At 40.3% G+C, this 20432-nt stretch overlaps 1 protein-coding gene across 1 annotated transcript; it reads left to right on the top strand.

Annotated features, from left to right (window-relative positions):
* Nucleotides 1-5828: 5828 nt before the first annotated feature.
* Nucleotides 5829-8648, top strand: LOC149068669 (adult-specific rigid cuticular protein 15.5-like). The gene is made up of 3 exons (XM_089250434.1): nucleotides 5829-5890; nucleotides 7837-7941; nucleotides 8149-8648. The coding sequence occupies exons 1-3, from the start codon at nucleotides 5879-5881 to the stop codon at nucleotides 8605-8607; spliced, it is 576 nt and encodes a 191-aa protein (XP_089106560.1). The 5' UTR covers nucleotides 5829-5878; the 3' UTR covers nucleotides 8608-8648.
* Nucleotides 8649-20432: the final 11784 nt, after the last annotated feature.

Below are 20432 nucleotides of genomic sequence, written 5' to 3'. Positions count from 1 at the left end.
CTTGCCTTCCCGATCCCCCACCGACCACCTCCTGCTTCAGCACCACGCTGAAGGCGAATCCCCAGATGAAGTCAGACAACAACTAGAAATATTTGACGAATTACTTTAGGCTCTAGCCGTTTTTATAAAGTTTTGCCATAAAAATTGTTCTGTTGAGTGGAAACAATGCGCTTCGACTCGGTGTCGAAACAATACATTTTTTAGCAAAAGTATTGTTGACATTGCTATAACTGACCAACAAACAAAAATGGATGTGGATCAGTTGCGTTTCCAGCAAAACTGTTCTACGTCAAAACATTGCTCAAACAAAAATATCGCCAAATGAAAAAAAAAATCGATTAAAAATTTATATATGACATGAATGTCGCTCTCCACTTGTTAATACAAGATATACGGAAGACTGGATGTTGTGAAGATATTTATTATATAAATCATTCAAGCTTCATCTAAATTTTGGTATTTGTATGTGTCATTTTATAATAAATTTTCAACAACTAAAAGTTTCTTTCCCGTCCAATACAAATCTATATTAGATTAATTAATATTTATGTACCTCAGAACCAACACTACCTTATTGGTTGCATTTGCTGGAATGTAATCGATGCCTTTATTGGTTGGATTTTTGAAGTTATATAAATGAACTTTTCCGAAACTGTGATGTCCGGGATTGCGCTTTAAAAGTTTTGTAAAAGTACTTTTATAAAACTTAAAATACAACCTATAAGCTGATCGATTACATTCGAGCAAATGCAAATGTTTTTAAAGTTTTATAAAAGCACGTTTACAAAACGTTTATAGTGTAATCCCGGCCTAAGACAGTAGAAAAAAATCTTATTAACCACTTGACTGATGGATTTTTAAATTTTTCTCTTCTGAAAATGTCAGGGCTCTCTCTCTCTCTCTTTGAATTTTTTTTCAAGGAATATATATAATCTAGTTTTTAGATAGATTGTATAACATTGAACTAAATTTTGTAGCTATTGTAATTAGATTACAAGATTATGTATCTAGATATCATTATTAATGTTGTATGAAGCCATAGCGTTTGTGCAGATTTAGTTACATTTTTACATTTCGTTAGCGCCCTCTAGGAGCAAGGATTATGATGCTATACTCGGGCTATAGCCACTAGGATAAGTCCACTTGATCCATATCAAGATGCTTTAACTCGGGCAAGTCAATTTCTGAAGAAGCTGATGCCCATGACTATAGGTGAAATGGATATCTTCAATGACGTCACGAGCTTCGCGTGGAGGCTGTCTGCTACTATAGAAGGTGTCGGTCAGACACGGGCAAGTGAGGCAAGTGGTAATGGGAGCCCCATTCGAATATTACACCAGCAGATTTTTAGCCATTTCAACTCCCCCTCCCCCTCCCCCCAGTAATGAGCAAAAGTCAGCAAAACTCTGATCCCCCCCCGTTAGCAAAATATCTTCAGCTTCCCCCCCCCCACCACCTCCTAAAAATCATTGGAATCCGAGAAGTGCACAGGGAAGAGGGGGGGGGGCACGAACCTCCCTTACGCGCCCCCCCCCCCAGACGATCAGAATTTTTTTTTTTTTTTGATGCAAAAAAATATAAAAAAAAAGAATTAAAATATCGGAAAAAATACATTGAGAGAGAGAGAGAGATGTTATTTTAATAAATCTCTGTTAATTCAACGCTATTTGAAGGCTAATAACTCAAAATTTCTCTTCAAGAAATTCATTGCGAACCATATCCTTTAAGCCATATATGCTGAACTAACTCATGATTCGCTGGCCAACTGTGGCCTTCGGGGATACATCACTCACTTCAGCTATGAAATATAGATCTGACAGCACTGAAAAACCAAACACAACACTAAATACACACTCAGTCTGTTAGGTACACACACAGTTATACTTCCGGCACAACTCACTAGGTAGTAAATCGCCCATAAATGGTGATAGACCTGAGTTGTTCTCGGTTTGAATGAAAAGGAAAAAAAGATCGCTTAAGAGTGACCCCGTGGCACAATTCCAGAGCATTTAAGCGGCCAGTGGCACATTTTCCGATCACTCAAGTAGGCCCGTGGCACATTCACAAATCACTTACCTGACCCGTGGCAGTTCCAGAATACTTAAGCTGTCCGTGGCACATTTAGAGATCCCTTAAATGACACGTCGTACCGTTTAGAGATGAGAGCCCGGAAAGCGGCTCCCATCACAGTTCACTCAAGTTAGCCTCGGCACATTCTCAGATTACTTTGGTGATCCCTGGCATAATTACGGACCATTTGGGTGACTCGCGGCACATTCCTAGAGCACTTAAGTGGCCCGAAACACATTCTTGGAGCACTTAAGTGTCCCAGATCACTTGAAGGATCCTCGGAACATTTAGGGGAAAAAATACGTTGATATTCTATTCTAATAAATTTATGTTAATTTCAATGCTATTCGAAGGCTAAGAACTCAAAATTTCTCGTTCAGAAATTTATTGCGACCTACCCTTTAAGCCATTAAGCTCAACCCATGGCTCCCGTAGTTAATGCGGCCAGCCACCTTAAATTTAATTTTGTAAAAATGTGAGCCTAGCGGTACATTTACACATCGCTTAAGTGGCCCATGGCACAATTCCAGAGCATTTAAGCCACCCGTGGCACATTTTTAGATCACTGAAGTTGGCCCGCGTCACAATTCTAGAGCACTTAAGTGGCCCTAACACATTTCCAGATCACTTAAAACAGTAGTGCGCAAACTTTTTGAAAAGCGTGACACCCCCCCCCATACCGGAAATATGTCCCGGTCCGGGACATTCCTTTTTTTGCCGGTAAATGGTCCCAAATGGACTTTTCGGAACGCTTGTTTCGATTTCAATTAGGCGCGATATATTGACTTCCAAAGATATTCAATTTTTTTTTAATATACTGTTGCATATTTTTGTGTTTATATCCTTAGGTGGTGCCACTGGAATTTTTGTATGTCTATATATACCTGTGCACAACCGTGATGCGGTGCTATTTTTCCCATTATGTCTTTCGTTGTGATGCTCATGTCGGTATATTTAACTATACTAATGTATTAATAAGTTCGCACTAACTTCGTAATAGATTAAATCTCCGTTGTTTCCTTGCATACAATGGTGTTGAGTGCTTCCTTATGACTGCCTTACTACCCGGTCACTTAACTGGCGACGATAAAAAATTACGAAGTAAGATTTTCAAATCATTATTTTTGTGAACATGGCATTAGGAAGTGTTCAAGCTTTTAATCCTTCCGTCGCGAACATTGGTCGCAATATCAATATGTCACGCGTTTGAAGAAATATTTTGTTGTAAATGAAATTGTGGATCCACTTCGTGAGAGAGCCATATTTTTCATTGTTGTGGAATTCATCGGAAACTTACAGTATAGGCCATAGTTTCCCAACCTTTTTTGTTCCGTCGCCCCCTTCTTCAGAAAATTTTTTCTCTCGTCGCCCTCCAACGCAATCTAACCCATAGGATCCTATGTTATACCCGTAGCTTCTACAGCCCCCTGGAATATTCTATCGCCCCCCAGGGGGCGTTAAGGCCCACGTTGGGAATCACTGCAGTAAGCTATATGATTTTCTCTCTCCTGTGTTACCTACTGACAAGACTCGTGCCGATTTACTATTACCGGAAGCTCCGCCCCCTGTGCGTGATTCTTCGAGTTGAACAATGCGAAATTGAAGTTGATACGGAAGCATCTCGGTATTGCATCTGCCCCAGCTATTTGTCTACGGGAAATGGGCGAATTAATACAAGGTTTGCATGGTGTTGTAGTATACTTAGATTTAATTGTGACAAGATAACATTGAACATTTGACTAATTTTGCCACGGTTTTGTCTAGATTGGATTGTGGGTCAAAAATTGCACAAAGCAAAATGCGAATTTTTCAAAGATTGTCGTGTATTTGGGTCATCATATTGACAAATTTGGTTTTTACCCAGTGAGTACTAAATTGAGATGCGATCGAAAAAGCTCTATCTCCGTCTAATGTGGCGGGACTGCGTTCTTTCTTAGGATTTAATCACATATTACGATAAGTTTGTTCCTCATATCGCAACGTTGTTAGCTCCGCTGTATGCTTTGTTGCCGAAAAATCAAATTAGAAATGGTCCGCTGTGGAGGAAAATTCATTTTTCAAAGCTAAAACTGCTTCGAAAACGTCTCCTTTGCTGGTGCATTTCGGTAATAAGTTGTTTTCTCGTGCAATGCTGGTCCGGTTGGATTAGGTACGGTCCTTTCTCACCCAACGAATCTTGGAGATCGTCCTTTTGCTTCGAGGTCACTCACTAGCATCGCACGACAAAATAACTTATTTGTTTTTATCGAAATACACCACCAAATGAGACGTTTTCAAAACAGTTTTAGCTTTGGTACTACTACGATGAGTTGTCAAAATTCTTCGGGAGTTACCAGAAGGCATGTTGACCAAGTTCGGCCCAGATATACAGTGGAACGTCCAATATTTCCAGAAGTGGTGTCACGTCCTGATTGTGCCCGGGAAGAAGCGACAGAACTGAGAGCACTGGTGTCAAGAACTATCTGTGGTGTGTAAGACGCTTTCATAGAACACCTGCATGTAAAAGGGTTCTGTGTGTGTGTGTGCGCGCATGAGGGAAAAGAACAATTAGTCGAACGGTAAATACCGAAGCGTGTAAACGTCAGTTAGGCCTGCGTACCGTTAATTTCTCGAGATGTAAATAAAAGTAATGTTTTTAATTAAGAAACTATGTCATAAATTATCGAAGTCAATTTGCCTCCCTGAACGACTAGTCGATGCAAGCTTACATATACGCTCTGATGGAATAAAATGCTAATTCTCTGAAGCTTAATGGTAGATCACTCTGCGAGAGGTTTGTAGTTCGATTCTCAGCAGAAGCACATGCGAGTTTTTTTTGCTTCATCTGCATTTCGGAATTCTTTATATCCTTTTTAATCTTACTGTGATCAAGTTTTCTTTTTTCTTTTTTGATGTATGGTTCTCCCTCGTTGCTTTTCTAAGTTAACTCTGTTTTGATCCTATAAATTTTACATTCGAACCTACGTGAACTAAAACTTTAAGTATTAAGTAAAAAAGGACCAAAACACACCAGTGCTCAGAATCGCCCCTAGATCAATTTATAAAAAAAATTACTTCACTCACTGAAAGGTATGGTACTGGTAAAATACGTGTTTATTGAACATTCTCCGATTTTGTTTTCTGTGCATGTAACTTTAAAAACGCACTCCATCAGTTGGTTTTGTAATTTTTTATTGTAGACTCGTTGAGCTCAACCTTAGAATTGCATGGAAATTTTATATTTCCGACTATTAATTGCAGCAGCACATGCTCCGAAAAGAGCAACTTATTTTACGCTCACCTTGCATTCATGGCTAGGATAGAGAGCAAAAATAATATCGACTTACATAGGTGTGGGTATTTTTAAAATTCATACCCACTGCTAAAAATAGTTTCTGAAGGACGTTCTCGTTCAATGCAGACAAGAGACAAGCTGGATATATATGTATCCGGTCACTTTTTTCCATTCCTTTTCGAATCGAAACGGAAACTGAGGAGTAATCAAGATTATCTTTACTTGCGAGATAAAAATGCAAATTAATTATCGGCATCGTTTCGTAATACAGTAATTAGAACATTCTGAGCGAGCGCTGTAATTGGGTGGAGCCACGGCAGTCTACGCTTCAAAGACAAGACGTTCTGGCATTGAGAAAATTCTTCTACAGTTTCTTCTCTCGTCATTAATTCTTCTTTTGATGTCGTTGCCCTTGTAATCACCGTTATCGAAATGAAAGAATGGAGCACGATTACATATATAAAGGCTTTTGCACTTCCGAACAGCATTCATTCGTTGTAAGGCACTTACACATCACAACCTCAGAAAATCAAGATGATCGCCAAGGTAAGGAAACATTTTGTTCGTATCCCCATATCTAAATAACTTGCTATTATTTGCTGGTTTTTTTACAATCCGGGAAAAGTTTGAGAATCCATCGCATATTTTCGAGAATGAAAATGATTGTTTATATATATTATAAGGGTCCGTGGGATGCGTTTCAGAACAATTCAGAAACTAAAACAGTGTGGTTCCCAACTTTTTCCCTTCCCGCAACTCCAGAGCAATGCGACTTGCCTTCCCATCCACCCCCAACCGAATAATACGGTTTTAACTGTTAGGAAATTCAAACTTTCTTCTCTAATTGATTGCATTAATTATCCTATAATTAAATTCAATTAAATATTTTGTCTTTTCTGTTATGGCTAATAAATAATTGTAATAAAAATAATTTAATTCTGGCTTTAGGATTATTATTTTTTTGAATAAATTCAAAAACGAAACAAAAAAAATTTTAAAGAATAGTAAGTTTTTTTTAAGATTTAGAAAACGAATTCACTGTTCATTTATTGATTCCAGCAACATAGGAGGAGATAGACATGAAAGTCTGGGGGCGCACGATGATTGCTGGGGGACATGATGACAATTCATATATACGCATATACAATTATATCAGTGGGCTTCACCTTTGGCGCTGGGCCCCCCTGTATCTCCACCCATGTCCAGAAGCAACGCCTATAAATTAATGTTTCTTTTTACATTTGACTGAATTTTTTGACGTTTTTCCTTGGTCGCGTGCTCACGTCTATCAAATCCAAGCACAACACGAAGGTACCAAATACAAACCGTCAAATAGTTTTTTTCCAATCCCTACACACACACAGTATCGTTTTAGACAGGTTTCACTGTAATGCTAAAAGAAGAGCAACCAACGGCAAATCCGACTTATGTCAAACCCATACCAGAGAATTTTAGAACACGTGCAACTTAACGTGGTTGTTGATCAAGAACTTCTGAATGCGAAATTATAGAAGGCATTGAGCACTCTTATGCTCTTTGGTGAGCACCAAGTTGAAGATATCTGGTGTTGATGAAACATTTATAATATCAGGGCATGTTCCCTCGCATGCGCAAATGGTTCATGTGCCCAAGGGTTTACAAATTTTCGGGGCCCATTCGGATGCTCGAATAGCCATCTGTTTTCGATATTTTGATTTTTTTCAATGTTAACAAATATTTTTAGTTTTTGACCGCCATGATTGGGGGGGGGAGTCATATTTGCCCAGTGCGTAAACTTATGAGGAACAGGCCTGATATTATATACGAGTATATACAGGGTGTCTCAGCATCAGGTTTACAAACTTCTAGGAGCGATAGGGTGCACCCAGACGACTCGGAATCATAATGTAATGCCGGGTCGGAAATGCTTTCCTGATGCGTTAGATGGCGTTATAAGGGAGCGGTAGTTCCGGGCGTTTGGTGCATTTTGGCCTGCTCGATCGCCGGATCTATCATGCCTTCACTACTTCCGGAGTCCCCCAAGACTTTAGGCACATCAAAACATTGGTGTATGACACCCTTGTTGCCAGTACCGAGGAACATGTCGCCTTCATTACAGGGAAGTCCCAGACATACCCGGAATCTTCCGGAATGTTCGAAATTCAATGCACCTGAGATACGAGACCTCCATTACAGCTCGTGGATGACACTTTGAATACCTTTGGCCTCTGTTACTTTTTATTACACATTTATTGTTAAAACGCGCGTCCTTTCACTTCTGGTATTTTCTGTGTACCCTACCGCATCAGGGAAGCATTTCCAACCATGCATTGCTATGTGATTCCGAGTCATCTAGGCATACCCTACCCTTCCTAGAGATTTGTAAGTCTGGCGCTGACACACCTTGTATTAATATTTCATTCATGCCCCTATGATTTATCATCAAGTACTTTTCGTAGAATCTTTCATTATCATTTCTTTTATTGGGCATTAACGCATTTTTTTAATTGCAGGTTGCTATCCTTTTCGCTGTTGTCGCAGCTGTCCATGCTAACACTATCCTCCATGGAGCCGCATTGCTAAACACCGGAAACAGCATCAGCACACGCCAACAAGACGTAAGTATGCACACTCAGTTTTAAAAAATTTCAAAGTTTGACATTTTATTTTTGAAAAGTAGGCCATATACTGTGTGGGCAGAAGCGTTAAACTAACAATATACATGTAATAAGATTCTGGAGAGTGGGAAGAGCGTGTCGTATTCCCTTAATATACTCACCACTATGATTTCTGACACACAAATGTAAGCTATTTCTTTTCATTAGGGTCATGGAAACTATGCCTTCAGCTATGGAATCGCTGACGGCAAAGGAGCCACCAATAGCCGATCTGAAGTCGGAGATGCCGCAGGAAACAAAAAGGGATCCTACACCCTGACCGACATCGACGGTAGGGCTCGCAGGGTCGACTACGTTGCTGATGGACATGGCTTCCGTACATCCGTTTCCACCAACGAACAAGGAACCGCCGCATCTGCACCAGCAGCTGCTCTGATCAACTCTCCATACGCTGCACCAATGGCACCTGTCGATCTCGCCCACGCTGCCATCGCTGCACCAGCTTTGGGTCACTACGGAGCACCGATTGTCACTTCTTCAGTCATCAACCACGCTGCACCACTTGCACATTACGGTGTTGGACACCTCGGTCTTGGTTTGGGATATGGAGTTGGACACCTCGGTCTGGGATACGGAGCTGGACTCCTCCATGCTGGTCTGTTGTAAACCAATCCGTAAAAAATAAAAACACTATTTATCTATCTCAATTCTTGTTTCACTATTTTCTTTAATTTGAAAAAAAAACACTTTGGAAATATTTGAACTTAAATTATATCCGCTTATATGCTGAGAAATATGTTTCTGTATTGAAAAATACATGTCCCCGAGGCGTGAATAATTCGAAGGTGGTTCTAAATTTGTGCAGCATAATTAAGCATTCACTGAAAAGTCTAACATCATTGATAAGTCAAACTCTGCACATATAAATTATACCAAATATCAAAGAGTGGAACGTCAAATACAGTCAACCCTCGATTTACGAACTTAATTCGTTTCGCAAACCGAAATAAGTTTTCCTGTAGGAATCAATGTAAAATGTATCGATTCCTTCCAGAGATCCGAAGATTTTTCGTCTCAATTTTCACAACACTCCGTTACGCTCAAGTGCATAACGTATGAAACCAATTGAAACCATCATACTGACACTGAGAACACATTCCCCTAGAGAGAAACAATCCCAACCTTACGAGATAACGGGCTTGTATCCAATACCAGTACAGCCGGACCCATGTCTAGTTATTAATTTCATCTAATTAATCAGTGTCAAACTCCTCGAAATTTATTCCTGCAAAGCAATCTGGCCACAATGCCTAAACCGAATTCGTGGTTCTGTACGGTGCCATGTTTTATCGGTGAGCAATGCAGGACATTGAAATTAGGTTTCCAGAAGTCAATAAGGTCGATTCTGTGTCAGAAATTATTGCGAAACATCCGTGAAAAATGTCTGATACAAACGTTATGACCCGTATTTTTTCGGAAATTTTCGTATTTCCCATTAATTGGTGGTTTGAGAAATCAAGTGCAAGTCCAGATTCGGTTGATGTGTACTTAGTCACATAAAATATATAAAGCAACTAAGAATTCCGATACTCACATACAGAAATGAAGTGCGAATTGATGCTGATAGCCTACAGATGGCAACATTATAATTTTCTTCACACGATAATTGCTAGTAATTTGAAATGCAAATTTCCATCTTGAAATAATTTTTCAAAGTGACTCTTACCACTTGATTTCTCAACCCCCCCCCCCCAATAGTGATCGTCTCAACCTTTCATAAAAATGATCCGTTTTTTTTCCAGTACTTGCAACGAAGCTCTTGAGTTTGTATTTTTTACGCAAAACAAGGATCGAAATGATCATCCAAATTAGTTACGATTATAAATATGAGTATTCATCTCACGTATTTTTGCCATGTTTTTAAACGTCTTTTTATGAATTCATTTTAATCCACTGAGATTTTCATTAATGTCATTTCCACACCGTTGGCTATTTTTCGTTGATTTTAACAATAATTGGCAGCTTTGCTGACATCTTTTGCACCGTTATACGACTGGACTTCATTCGCAAGCGAAAATTCTAGCAATTGACAAGGGCCACATAATTTTAGGACCCACCTATTAGTGCTTTGTCTGAGGGGCCCCCTCCGGAGGTGGAATTATGGTTTTGTCATCTTTGGGCTATTCAAATTTTGTAGAAGAGTTGATCCACTTTGCCCAAGAATATTTAGAAGACACCAACGAATAAGGCAATAATAATTTGCCTTATTCGTTGGTGTCTTCTAAATATTCAAATTTTGCCGTCCTTCACACATTATACAGTGGAGCTTCATTCGTTATGTCAACGTGCTCGTTATTCGAATCAAACTTCCGTATAGGAAATAATGACAACTCGGATAATTCGTTCCACAATTATTCATTTACATAAAAATGACTAATAAAAACGGCATTCAATCAATAATTAAAAACAATAATTATACATAATGCAATAAAATATAACGCCATAAATAAGTCCCCTCAATATCACGTTCAATAATGCAATCAGCAAAGTTTTTTTCCCCGACAATCAGAATTTTTTTTAAATTCTGATTGTAATTTTTTAAATTCTGAAGACCAAGTGCACACACGCATCGCTGCTATGCTACATCTAGTTTCGTATACGATATTCACACTCGCACGTGTGTCAAATTTCCGACTGAGGCACGGTTACCAAAAACCGCAGGGGAGAATATTACCCGAAATTTTCCATAACAAGGGGTGTTTGGGCGAAATGAAAAACTCCATCCGCTCAGTTGTTATAACGTGAAAATTTAAAAAAAGCGCAAAATGTTTGCTCATAATGCGAACCATCGCTCGTTAACCGAGTCAAAATTTGTTCTAAATTCTCGCTCGTTAACCGAAGTTCCCCTCTGTAGTCCATTTTTTCTTGAGAATATATTCATTCCTCCAAATTAACCGCTCTGCCTCCCAGCGCCATCTTACCTAGATCTTTATCTATTATATAAGGTAACTGCCCCCCCCCCTTTTGCTTCCCCCATCACCGTAAATATGTCTGTCACTCTTTTGGTTTGCTTTCACATCCTCTAAGGTCACTATTTTCGTCCGTCACTCACCAGTTCATTCTTTTAATCACTCACATACTTGTTCACTATTTTCGTCACTCACATGCTTACACACTATTTTGGTCTCGCCTCACATGCTTGCATACTTTCCATGAGGTTGAGGGGGATTTCCAACGTAAAACTTCTCCTGGAAACCTTGATGATAACGGGGCATAACGGAACAAAATTTTGAATATTTATCTATAAAAGTGTGTGCCTATTATCGTCATCATAGCCCTATGGCAAAATAAAAGAGTGCTCAGGCGCCACCTCTTGAATTATATATATTAGCATAAATCATTGTGCCAGATCTTATCGTGGAAGTCCCTATTCAACTGAGGTCGCTGTGACATGTCCGGAGGGGAAGGACTCCTCGGTTTCCCGTAAAATACTTGTAAATTCTGCGATTTATAGGAATTCTGTGGTTGATGTAAAGCACTTCTATATGATGAAAAATTTGAAAAAACGGAAAAATGGCATTCATGGCCATTTGGAACTTATGGTTCGAAAACTCGATATGAAATATAAATAATAATATATAAATATTCGCCGTTTTAATGACACTGTTTCTGAGTTGTTTAGTCATGTATCTCGTAAAAATTCCAGAAAGAAAAAACAGCTTTGCGAGTATCAGTAGCAGGAAAGACGGTTTAATGGCGTTTGATCATGCGGAATCGCAAAAAAATCTGTCACGGAACCCCACTTGGAAACTTAGACAGTGAAAACACGTTGCTGAAACAGATCTTGTTGTTATCGCAAAAGCAGTACATTTTCAAGGTGATTGTTGACCCATACGAAAATAGCCATTGAGCTCGCTGATGGCCATTATAGTGGACAATTAAGTGATTTGTTTGTTGCTTGTTCCTGAGAATATGCAGACACGTATTCTCAGGCGACCCAAAGTTTCAATTGTTTGAAAGACAGACATAAGAATTTTTACTCCCAATTGTTTCAGCGTTACCTCCGGAGGGTGTAACAGTCCATTACGAGGGTACAGATCTGCTGATAAGAGACGTGTATACGGTACATACAGGGTGATCAGCGAATAAGCCCTTATTTCAAAATTAAATATCTCTACAACAAAGATCAATAGAATTATGCGGTAAACGGTACGTTTATTAGCAAAACTGTAAGAATGTTGTACAGAAATTTCGAAAATTTAGTTTTTTTTTTAATTTTTTAAAATTTAAAAAAAAGACAAAACTGGAGATTTTGGGGTTCCGAAAATCCTTATTTGTGTGAAGAGAAACCACTGCATTCGCCTAAAGTTACTGCATGGGCTGCGGTATGCGCCATGTGTGTGCTGACAAATTGTTCCAAAATTGTAGCGTAACGTTCAGTAGTAATCGTTTCTCGCACGAAGAAGGGGCCGATAATGCCTCTGGCGCATACCGCAGCCCATGTAGTAACTTTAGGCGAATGCAGTGGTTTCTCTCCACACAAATAAGGATTTTCGAAACCCCAAAATCTCCAGTTTTTTTTTTAATTTTAAAAAATTAAAAAAAAAACCTAAATTTTCGAAATTTCTGTACAACATTCTTACAGTTTTGCTAATAAACGTACCGTTTACCGCATAATTCTATTGATCTTTGTTGTAGAGATATTTAATTTTGAAATACGGGCTTATTCGCTGATCACCCTGTACAAACACAGTAAGTTCTTTCGATGATTTCTTAGTGGAATGGTTTTTTTCGTTGATAGTTGCTTTTTGTTTGCTGGCTGTGTCAAATCCACCGTTTGTAGTGTCTAAAAATGCTTTCACTAAAAGGTAAAATGGAAATTGTGGAAGAATTTGACGAGGATTTTAAATTAATGAGATGATGGTTGATCTTGCGAAGCATTTGAATATCCCTGTGTAAACGGTTAGGTACCATCTAATCTTTAGATTGATTAAAAAATGTTTCTTTTCTTCAGCCCCTTTTCTTTCTGTTCTGCCCCTTCAAGCCAAAGAATAGAAGATTTTATAACTTGAAATTTAGATATCGGGTCATCTGATGTAGCCCGCGACCTCAAAACTAATTTTGTAAAAATTAACTTGGCGCGCGGCATATTTAAAATACAGATCACTTTTGAGTGGCCGCAGCACATTTACAGATCAATTACAACACATCCGAAGATACGTTTTCAACTTCAGCTTAGATACGAAAGTAAACGACAAGTACCGACAACATCATCTGCCCCCGAAGTGGCACAATGTCGCGAGGCAGAAGATGAACTATACACAGGAAACACTGCGCCCCGAGGAGGCGAATGCTCGCGAAGCAGCTTCTGACATTTTTGTAAATAATTGTTGAATATGATATTTGATGAAGAAATTCTGGAGAGGCAGGGCTTCGCTGGGTAGTGCGCATGTGCAACATCGGGAGCCACAGCTTGGTAAGAAGCCAGATGGCAGAATTGCATCAAATCAGGTCGGAACGAGCGGCCCACAGGGACACCACTAATGCTGCTTGATGGGAGGGGGGGGGGGACTGGATAGTGCCCTCATCATGGATAAAAAGAGGAAAGAGGGCTGGATGTGCCGGACCGGGTGGCCTTCGAATGTATCTCGAGGGCTTCCCAGTCGGACACCCTCAGCACTCTCCAGCACGGACCAACTCAGCCGAGTAAATGGCTAATATCCCTAGCGGGACAGAGCCAGGTTCCTGTCTGGTAAGAAGAAGAAGAAGATCATTTACCACTAGAACTATCGGGCAGCAGTGGCACAGTTCCAGATCACACTTAAGTGGCTCACGCCAGATTTCCACATGACCCGAGTGATCGAGTGACCCGCGACACGGGTGGGGGAGGGGTGTCCTGTGCCCCCTCGGTTTGTGCGACTTACGTATTTATTTACACGACGTTTTGACCCAGCCTCTTGAACGTCGTACATAACGATTTCCAGCGAAGAACTAAAGTGCTTCGCGACAAGTTTTCAAACCAATGAGGTGGCCCACGATGTATTTAATTTAGCTGTTTTTTCGGTCTATGAAATGCATGGGGGGGGGGGCAGCTCTTGACAGTGCTGTCTTAATGCATGGGGCCCAGCCCGAGTACCTCAAGCGAAGTGGCGACTCAGAAAAACGAAAAGTAGTTGAATTTTTCGAGAATTTTCTAGGTATAGCCACAAAAAAAATCACTTGGCCACGGGCCCATGATGCTCTTAAGATGGCCCTGGCTCTATAAAGACCTAGAGCATATTATGTTCAATCCATGGCCCGCGTTCCAAATGTGGTCCTGCCACTGGATGTGGCCCGCAACCTCAAACCCAATCTTGAAAAAAATGAACAACGTGGTACATTCCCAGATCACTTACGTAATCTGTGGTGCTGTTGTAAATCACTTAGTTGTCCCGCGAGACATTTCTAAATCAGTTCAGTGTGTTGCGGCACTGTTCCAAATCACTTAAGTGCAGGGGTGTCGGAAGGATTTTTCGTACCTGTGGGTGCTCTTCTTGAGCCATATGTAGGTAGGAAGTTTTGATTTTCTGAATTTATTTTGGGGTTGCTTGGACCCGTGCCACAAGTTACCTTTGGTAATGGGCACCCACATCACCAACGGGTCACAACCTCCTACATTACACATTATCTAGGTGGTCGTGACCGGATCCGACCGTTGCTCAAATGACTCGTGGCGCTGTTTCTCTCGAGTGTCTCGCCACGAATTTTCAAATCTCTTGTGTGACCCGTTGCATAGCGCCGTCTTAACAGTACCATGAGCCCCATGGGCATTCCGGCACCGTCATTGACGGAGCACATTGCATCCCGTGCCACTCCCCTCCCCCCGTTCACGTCCGTAACGAATACTAACATGGGTATCTGTCTGGGTTTCTTTTACAAGTTCTCCGGATCACTCAAGCAAGCCGCGGTACTATTTCAGGTACCTGCAGCGCTATTCCAGACCATTAAAGTGTGTTGCGTGGCTATTCCAGATCTCATTTAAGTGTATCTCGGCGCTATTCCAGCAGATCACGTAAGTGAACCGCTACACATTTCTAGATCACTTAAGTGATCTACGGTACTTTTCCGCATCACTTAAGTGACCCCTGACATACTTACAGATCATTTGGGTGAACAGTGGCACATTCACAAAACCATTTGAATAACCTGCGGCGCAGTTTCATATTAATTAAGTGGCCCGCACTCTCCAAAAGGTTAAGCACTATTGACCTAGAGAGTTTGCAAGCATGCGAGTGACCAAAGGACTGGCCAACCGGGTAAAGGAACCACCAGTCGGTGAGCGGTCATGAGCGACCAGGAAAGTCTACAGACGTGATGAGTGACCAAAATAAAGACCTGGAGAGTGTTTGATCATGAGATTGACCTAGAATGCGAATGGTCCAGAAGGTCAATGAGTGTCGAAATAGCGAGCAAGAGATTGCGCTAGCATAGCAATGGCCTAAAGAGTAGCCTACAGAGTGAAAACCATGTAAATGATTGAGCAAAAGAGTCACGCTAGAGAGTGAGCGACCAAGTCAATTAGTGACAAAAGAAATGACCTAAAAATTAAGGGACCAGGTCAGTTAGTGACCGAAGAAGTTACCTAAAGTGTGAGGGACCAGTTCAGTGAGTGACCAAAAGGGTGATTTAGATTACGAAGGCATGTGATCAAAACAGTGTGCAAGCATGTGAATGATCAAAAGAGTGACCTCTAGAGTGCAAAGTATCAGGTCAGTAAGGGACCAAAAGAATGACTGGAAGGTGAATTTACAGGGAGTGGGGGCTAAACGGGCAAGAGCTGTAGATTTGAAGTGTGTGTGGTCAAGGAAAACTAGACTGAAATGGGAGACGGAGGCAAAATTTGTGAAGTCCACGGGCAACAACAAAACCATAAATCCGCCTCTGGTTGGTTGAGACAGCGTAGCGGGAGCAAGGAAAAGACAGGTACGCGCCAGCTTCTCTCCCCCCCCCCCCCCATCCGGGGTTGAAGCCTCGGAAATCGAAATCTAAAGTAAAACTTTCACCTGTAGAATTATCACACACATCTGCAAGAATGATATGCAAATTTCAGGAAGCCACCAGATGATGCCGATAGTACGTCACAATGACGAGAGTGTAAGAGGGGGCATAAAAGGAATGGTGGCAAAGAAGTAAAATTGTTCACAAGAGTTCTGTAAGGCGCTCAGTGCCATAAGGGAATAGTTATGACACAGAGGACGCATATGGATGATTTTTTACGTGGTAGAATAATCGGTCGCCTGGAATGTGGGCGTACTCAGATGGAAGTATCCGAGGAACTTGGAATTGCCCAAAGTGTCATCTCTAGGCTTTCGCAACGATTCCAAGGTAACGGAAATGTCAGTAGACGTTACAGTACAGGTCGCCCCCGAGTTACAACGCCGAATGAAGACCGGTATTTGACAGTAACTGCCAAAGAAGCAGACGGAGCACGGCATCCGACCTGTCTCGTCATCTATCCGCAGCCACGGGTACCACAGTTTCAAGGCAAACCGTGTACTGGTCTATATGCTCGCTTTAACAGCGTTTTCACGCTACACACGGTGTAGATAACCTGCGCCGGGTTTCCCTGAAAGCAGGTTTCCTGTGCCGCGCGCAACGTGATTCGCCCAGCGCGACATGCCGTCCACTCACCAATAAGAAAAGCAGCATGAATGTTTTCCTACAGAGCGCAATACGCCTCACGACAGCGTTTTACGTCGGGCGTGATTGGAGGACTGCTTCTGGAGGGGTCAAATGCGTCGTGCGTTTTACCGACGTTCGTTTCACTCTTGTGTTTCTTTCCCTCCCCTTCAAACCGGAGCATGCAGACGACAGAGTAGCTGATGCCAAGGCCATATAATATAATATAGCCGTCCTGATCTGATGCGCCACCCTAGAAAAACACAAACGCGTAGCGTAATTATGTAACACGTTTCTGCCGGCGCAAAAAACCTATTCCTAGGAAAACCCGGCTTTAATGGTCAGATCCCTTCGAATTTCCGTGTGTCAACCACTGCATGACTGCTAATGAAGGCAACTATATACACTGAGCTATAAGTAAACTTTACTTATACGAAGGTGACTACATATGGAACAAACTCTCCCGAAAAATGGGACCCGTTGGAAAGAAACGCTCCAATAATTGTATAATATTATAGTTCAAGATCAAAAAAATATATCCGTACAATAATAATTATATACAGGGCTCCCGGCAAAAAATATATCCGTAAACAACAAATTTATGATACTGATGTAAATATGGTCGGTCTTGACTGACTTCAGTTTCTTTCAATCAATGTACGGTTTTAACCCCAATATAATTTCATAGTGTGGAAAATATTTCTTTGAAGTGTTTACTGCCATCTAGTTGTCAAGGATGATACTAGATTCGTTTTTTTTATATTTTTATAGATATCAAATGTTTTCATTTTTCGACCGATGTATTTCGGTCTATCTACAGATGGCACTAATGTTCCTGTGGGTTTAGATGTTTTAATATTTAAGAACTGTGGGAAAAGAAATTGTTCAGGACCCCACACATATAATTTAGTGACTTCAAATTATATCTACCATCGAAGTCTATTATGTTATGGTAAAAATGTGATAAATCTGATTATACATAATGACCACTTTTATATTATGCAAAACATACTATAATTTTTGACAAGTTTGATACATTTTCCTAAATTTATCACTTTTACCAGCAAAGTACCTGTGTCATTGCCAAATTTAATAAGTGCTAAAAAATATATAATTTTTAGCGGTGATTATGCACAACAGCCAAGCATCACGCCTTTGGTAAACATGATAAAAAGTACTATATCATATAACTATAAATGGTAATCCATACTTACGTATATTGTATCATATCGGGGTACAATCGTAAAATTTGTTGTCATAATATCAGGGTCTCACTGTACATTCAATATATTATGTGTAATGATTTCTTTTTTTCATATTTGTCAAATTCTCCAACACTAGGGTATTATGCATAATCACAGGTAAAGGTGATAAATTTCAAGTGATAAAATTGACCACCAACACTTGGTTAATATGCATATTTGACAAGTGACAAATAGTGATAAATGCGTCAAACTTACCAAAACGATTGGTAAGTATGTATATATAATAACATATATAATAACTGATTTATAGCATTTACCATATAACATACATATATGCATGGGCCTGACCAACACCATCTATAGCAGAAGGCCTCCAAGCGAAGCTTATGACGTCACTGAAGGTCATGTCACCTACGACCATTGGATATAGCATAATGCCAAAATGTTAAAGATATCACACGCATTAGCTTGCTATATCGAATGGCTATAGATGAATGACCTTCTTCAATGACGTCATCAGCTTTGGCTGATGACGTCTTGAAAGGCCTTTTGCTATAGATGGTGTTAGCCTGACAGGGCTCAAGGAGGCACAGGACAATTCCTACATTTTTTTTTATTCACTGTAAACCACAAAAGATCCCAGCCAAGTGGAGGGCCTGTAGCAGGATGTAGGACAGTGGTCTTCAATTTTTTTAATCGGGAACACTGCCTGAAGCCATCATTAAAAAAAAGCACCCTTTAGCGCTTGTAAGCACTAAATCTGACAAGAGCATCGAGCACTCTGGGTACCTCAGGGAGCAACAGGTTGAAGATGACTAATGTAAGGGGTCATGTGTGTACATATACATAACACCAACGGACAGTAGAGAACAAATTACTGACAAGTGTCAAGGTAGCACAATACGTTCAAGGAGAAAACTGATGTCTATTTTGTCCATATATTATATATTATATTAATTGCAAAATTGGCATTTCCATTTCATAGCAATACGAAGTTTCGGTGCCTGCTACTTTGCCCATTTCGATTTGTCTGCAGCTATACAGTAGGCACATCTGGTACTTTTATGGCGGCAGTCTTGGCGAGAAAAAAAAAGGAAACGAGCACATTTTCTCTTTGGCAATTAATTATTAAAATTAAAATGTTCTCTGTCCCATGAACCGCATAAGGCTCACAGAACATGACATTGTGAGCCATGTGTGGTTCACAGGACGGGGAACATGCTAATATTTCCAATTCTCAACAAACGAATTCAGTTTCTGGACAACGGTGTTAAAAAAAACAGTCTTCAAAAAGATGTCTTCATTACATTTACTCTACACACAAAATTTTGTGTATTTTTAATTCTTGTGGATAAATAGGTGAATTCCCGATAAATGAATTACTTTTTCTCCTCGCCAAGTTTCTTATAGAGAAAAAAATTTGTTATCAATCAAGGGCGTAGTGAGGGGGGACTTGGGGTCTGGTCCCCCCGAAATATGAGAAAATTACCAAAAAAAGTTAAAAAAATGGCCAGATCTATTGTTCCATCCCTTTGGTTCCCCCCCCCCCCTCGAACGAAATTCCTGGCTAACCCCTGTTATCAATGGTACTTCATGCATCTTCCAATACATTCCTTCCATTATTTCTTGTCATTTTGTTTTATTGCTAAAGAAACGAGGCTTGGCCATGGCTCCAAGGGTGGGACTAACACGGCTCTGGACGTGGGATGATTCTGATTCCCCTCTTTTGTTTTCCCCCATCCTATATAAAACCATTTGTTTCTCAAATCGAGCACAATTCCAGTCTATCGCCATGGGCAATTTACTACCAAGTGATTTTGTGTCAGAAGTGTAAGTGTGTGTACCTGTGTGTACAGTCTGAGTATCTAGTATTGTCAGATTTTTTAGTGCTGACATCTATATTTCAGAAATGAAGTCTATGTTTAAATATTAGCACCATCTGTAGGCCTGTTGCCTTCTGTGACGAGCCTTTCAAAGGGTAGATCGGCTCATATTCAAGCCTTGAAGTTGGGAACCACAGAATACCAACTTCAGCCTATCAACAGTGTCTATGGTGGGGACACCCAAGTGGTGCATTAGTAAGATGCTTGTCTTCCACCCATGGAAGTGTCCATCAAGGTTCACAGGTTTGAATCCGAGAAAAAATAAATAAGTTCTTTACCTATCGAGCTGATCGATGGCGCCTTCATTTCCCACCAAACTCCACTGGTTGGAAATTACCATATGGCCGGATTTGGTGTGCGGTAGTCTCCAATTCCTGAAGAACAACTATAGAAAGGCCCGAGAAAAGTCTGGCCTCAGGAAACTGCTAAAGACCTCAGCCTAGAGACCCTACTACGCGAGATGTGAGGGCTTGGCTCCTAAGATATCCAAGTAGCACCTAATTTATTTTTTTGATTTGTCAAGCTCTAACGTAGAATTATCATTAAATTTCAGTTAGCAAGAATAATGTTGATTAATAGCCAAATTATTGCAGAACTGTGATTGAAACTATTATTCTGTCAGTATTCTTATTCGACAGTCATCTCATCTTTGAAAAAATGTAAAAAAAATATTTTATGCATCTATATATTAACATGGAGTGAGGAAATATTCTGTGACTAATCAACATACATTTAAGCATAGATA

Source organism: Pholcus phalangioides, unplaced genomic scaffold (assembly GCF_987345545.1).
Source record: "Pholcus phalangioides strain wild (caught in Gottingen) unplaced genomic scaffold, Ppha-v1.0 ptg000024l_1, whole genome shotgun sequence".
Classification (NCBI taxonomy): Eukaryota; Metazoa; Arthropoda; class Arachnida; order Araneae; family Pholcidae; genus Pholcus; species Pholcus phalangioides.
Note: the sequence above shows the minus strand (reverse complement) of the source record. Positions and strands in the feature narration are given on the sequence as shown.

Coding starts and splice junctions, on each gene's coding strand:
- LOC149068669 (XM_089250434.1), top strand. Junction 7,942..8,148: donor TCAGCACACGCCAACAAGAC/GTAAGTATGCAC, acceptor TCTTTTCATTAG/GGTCATGGAAACTATGCCTT.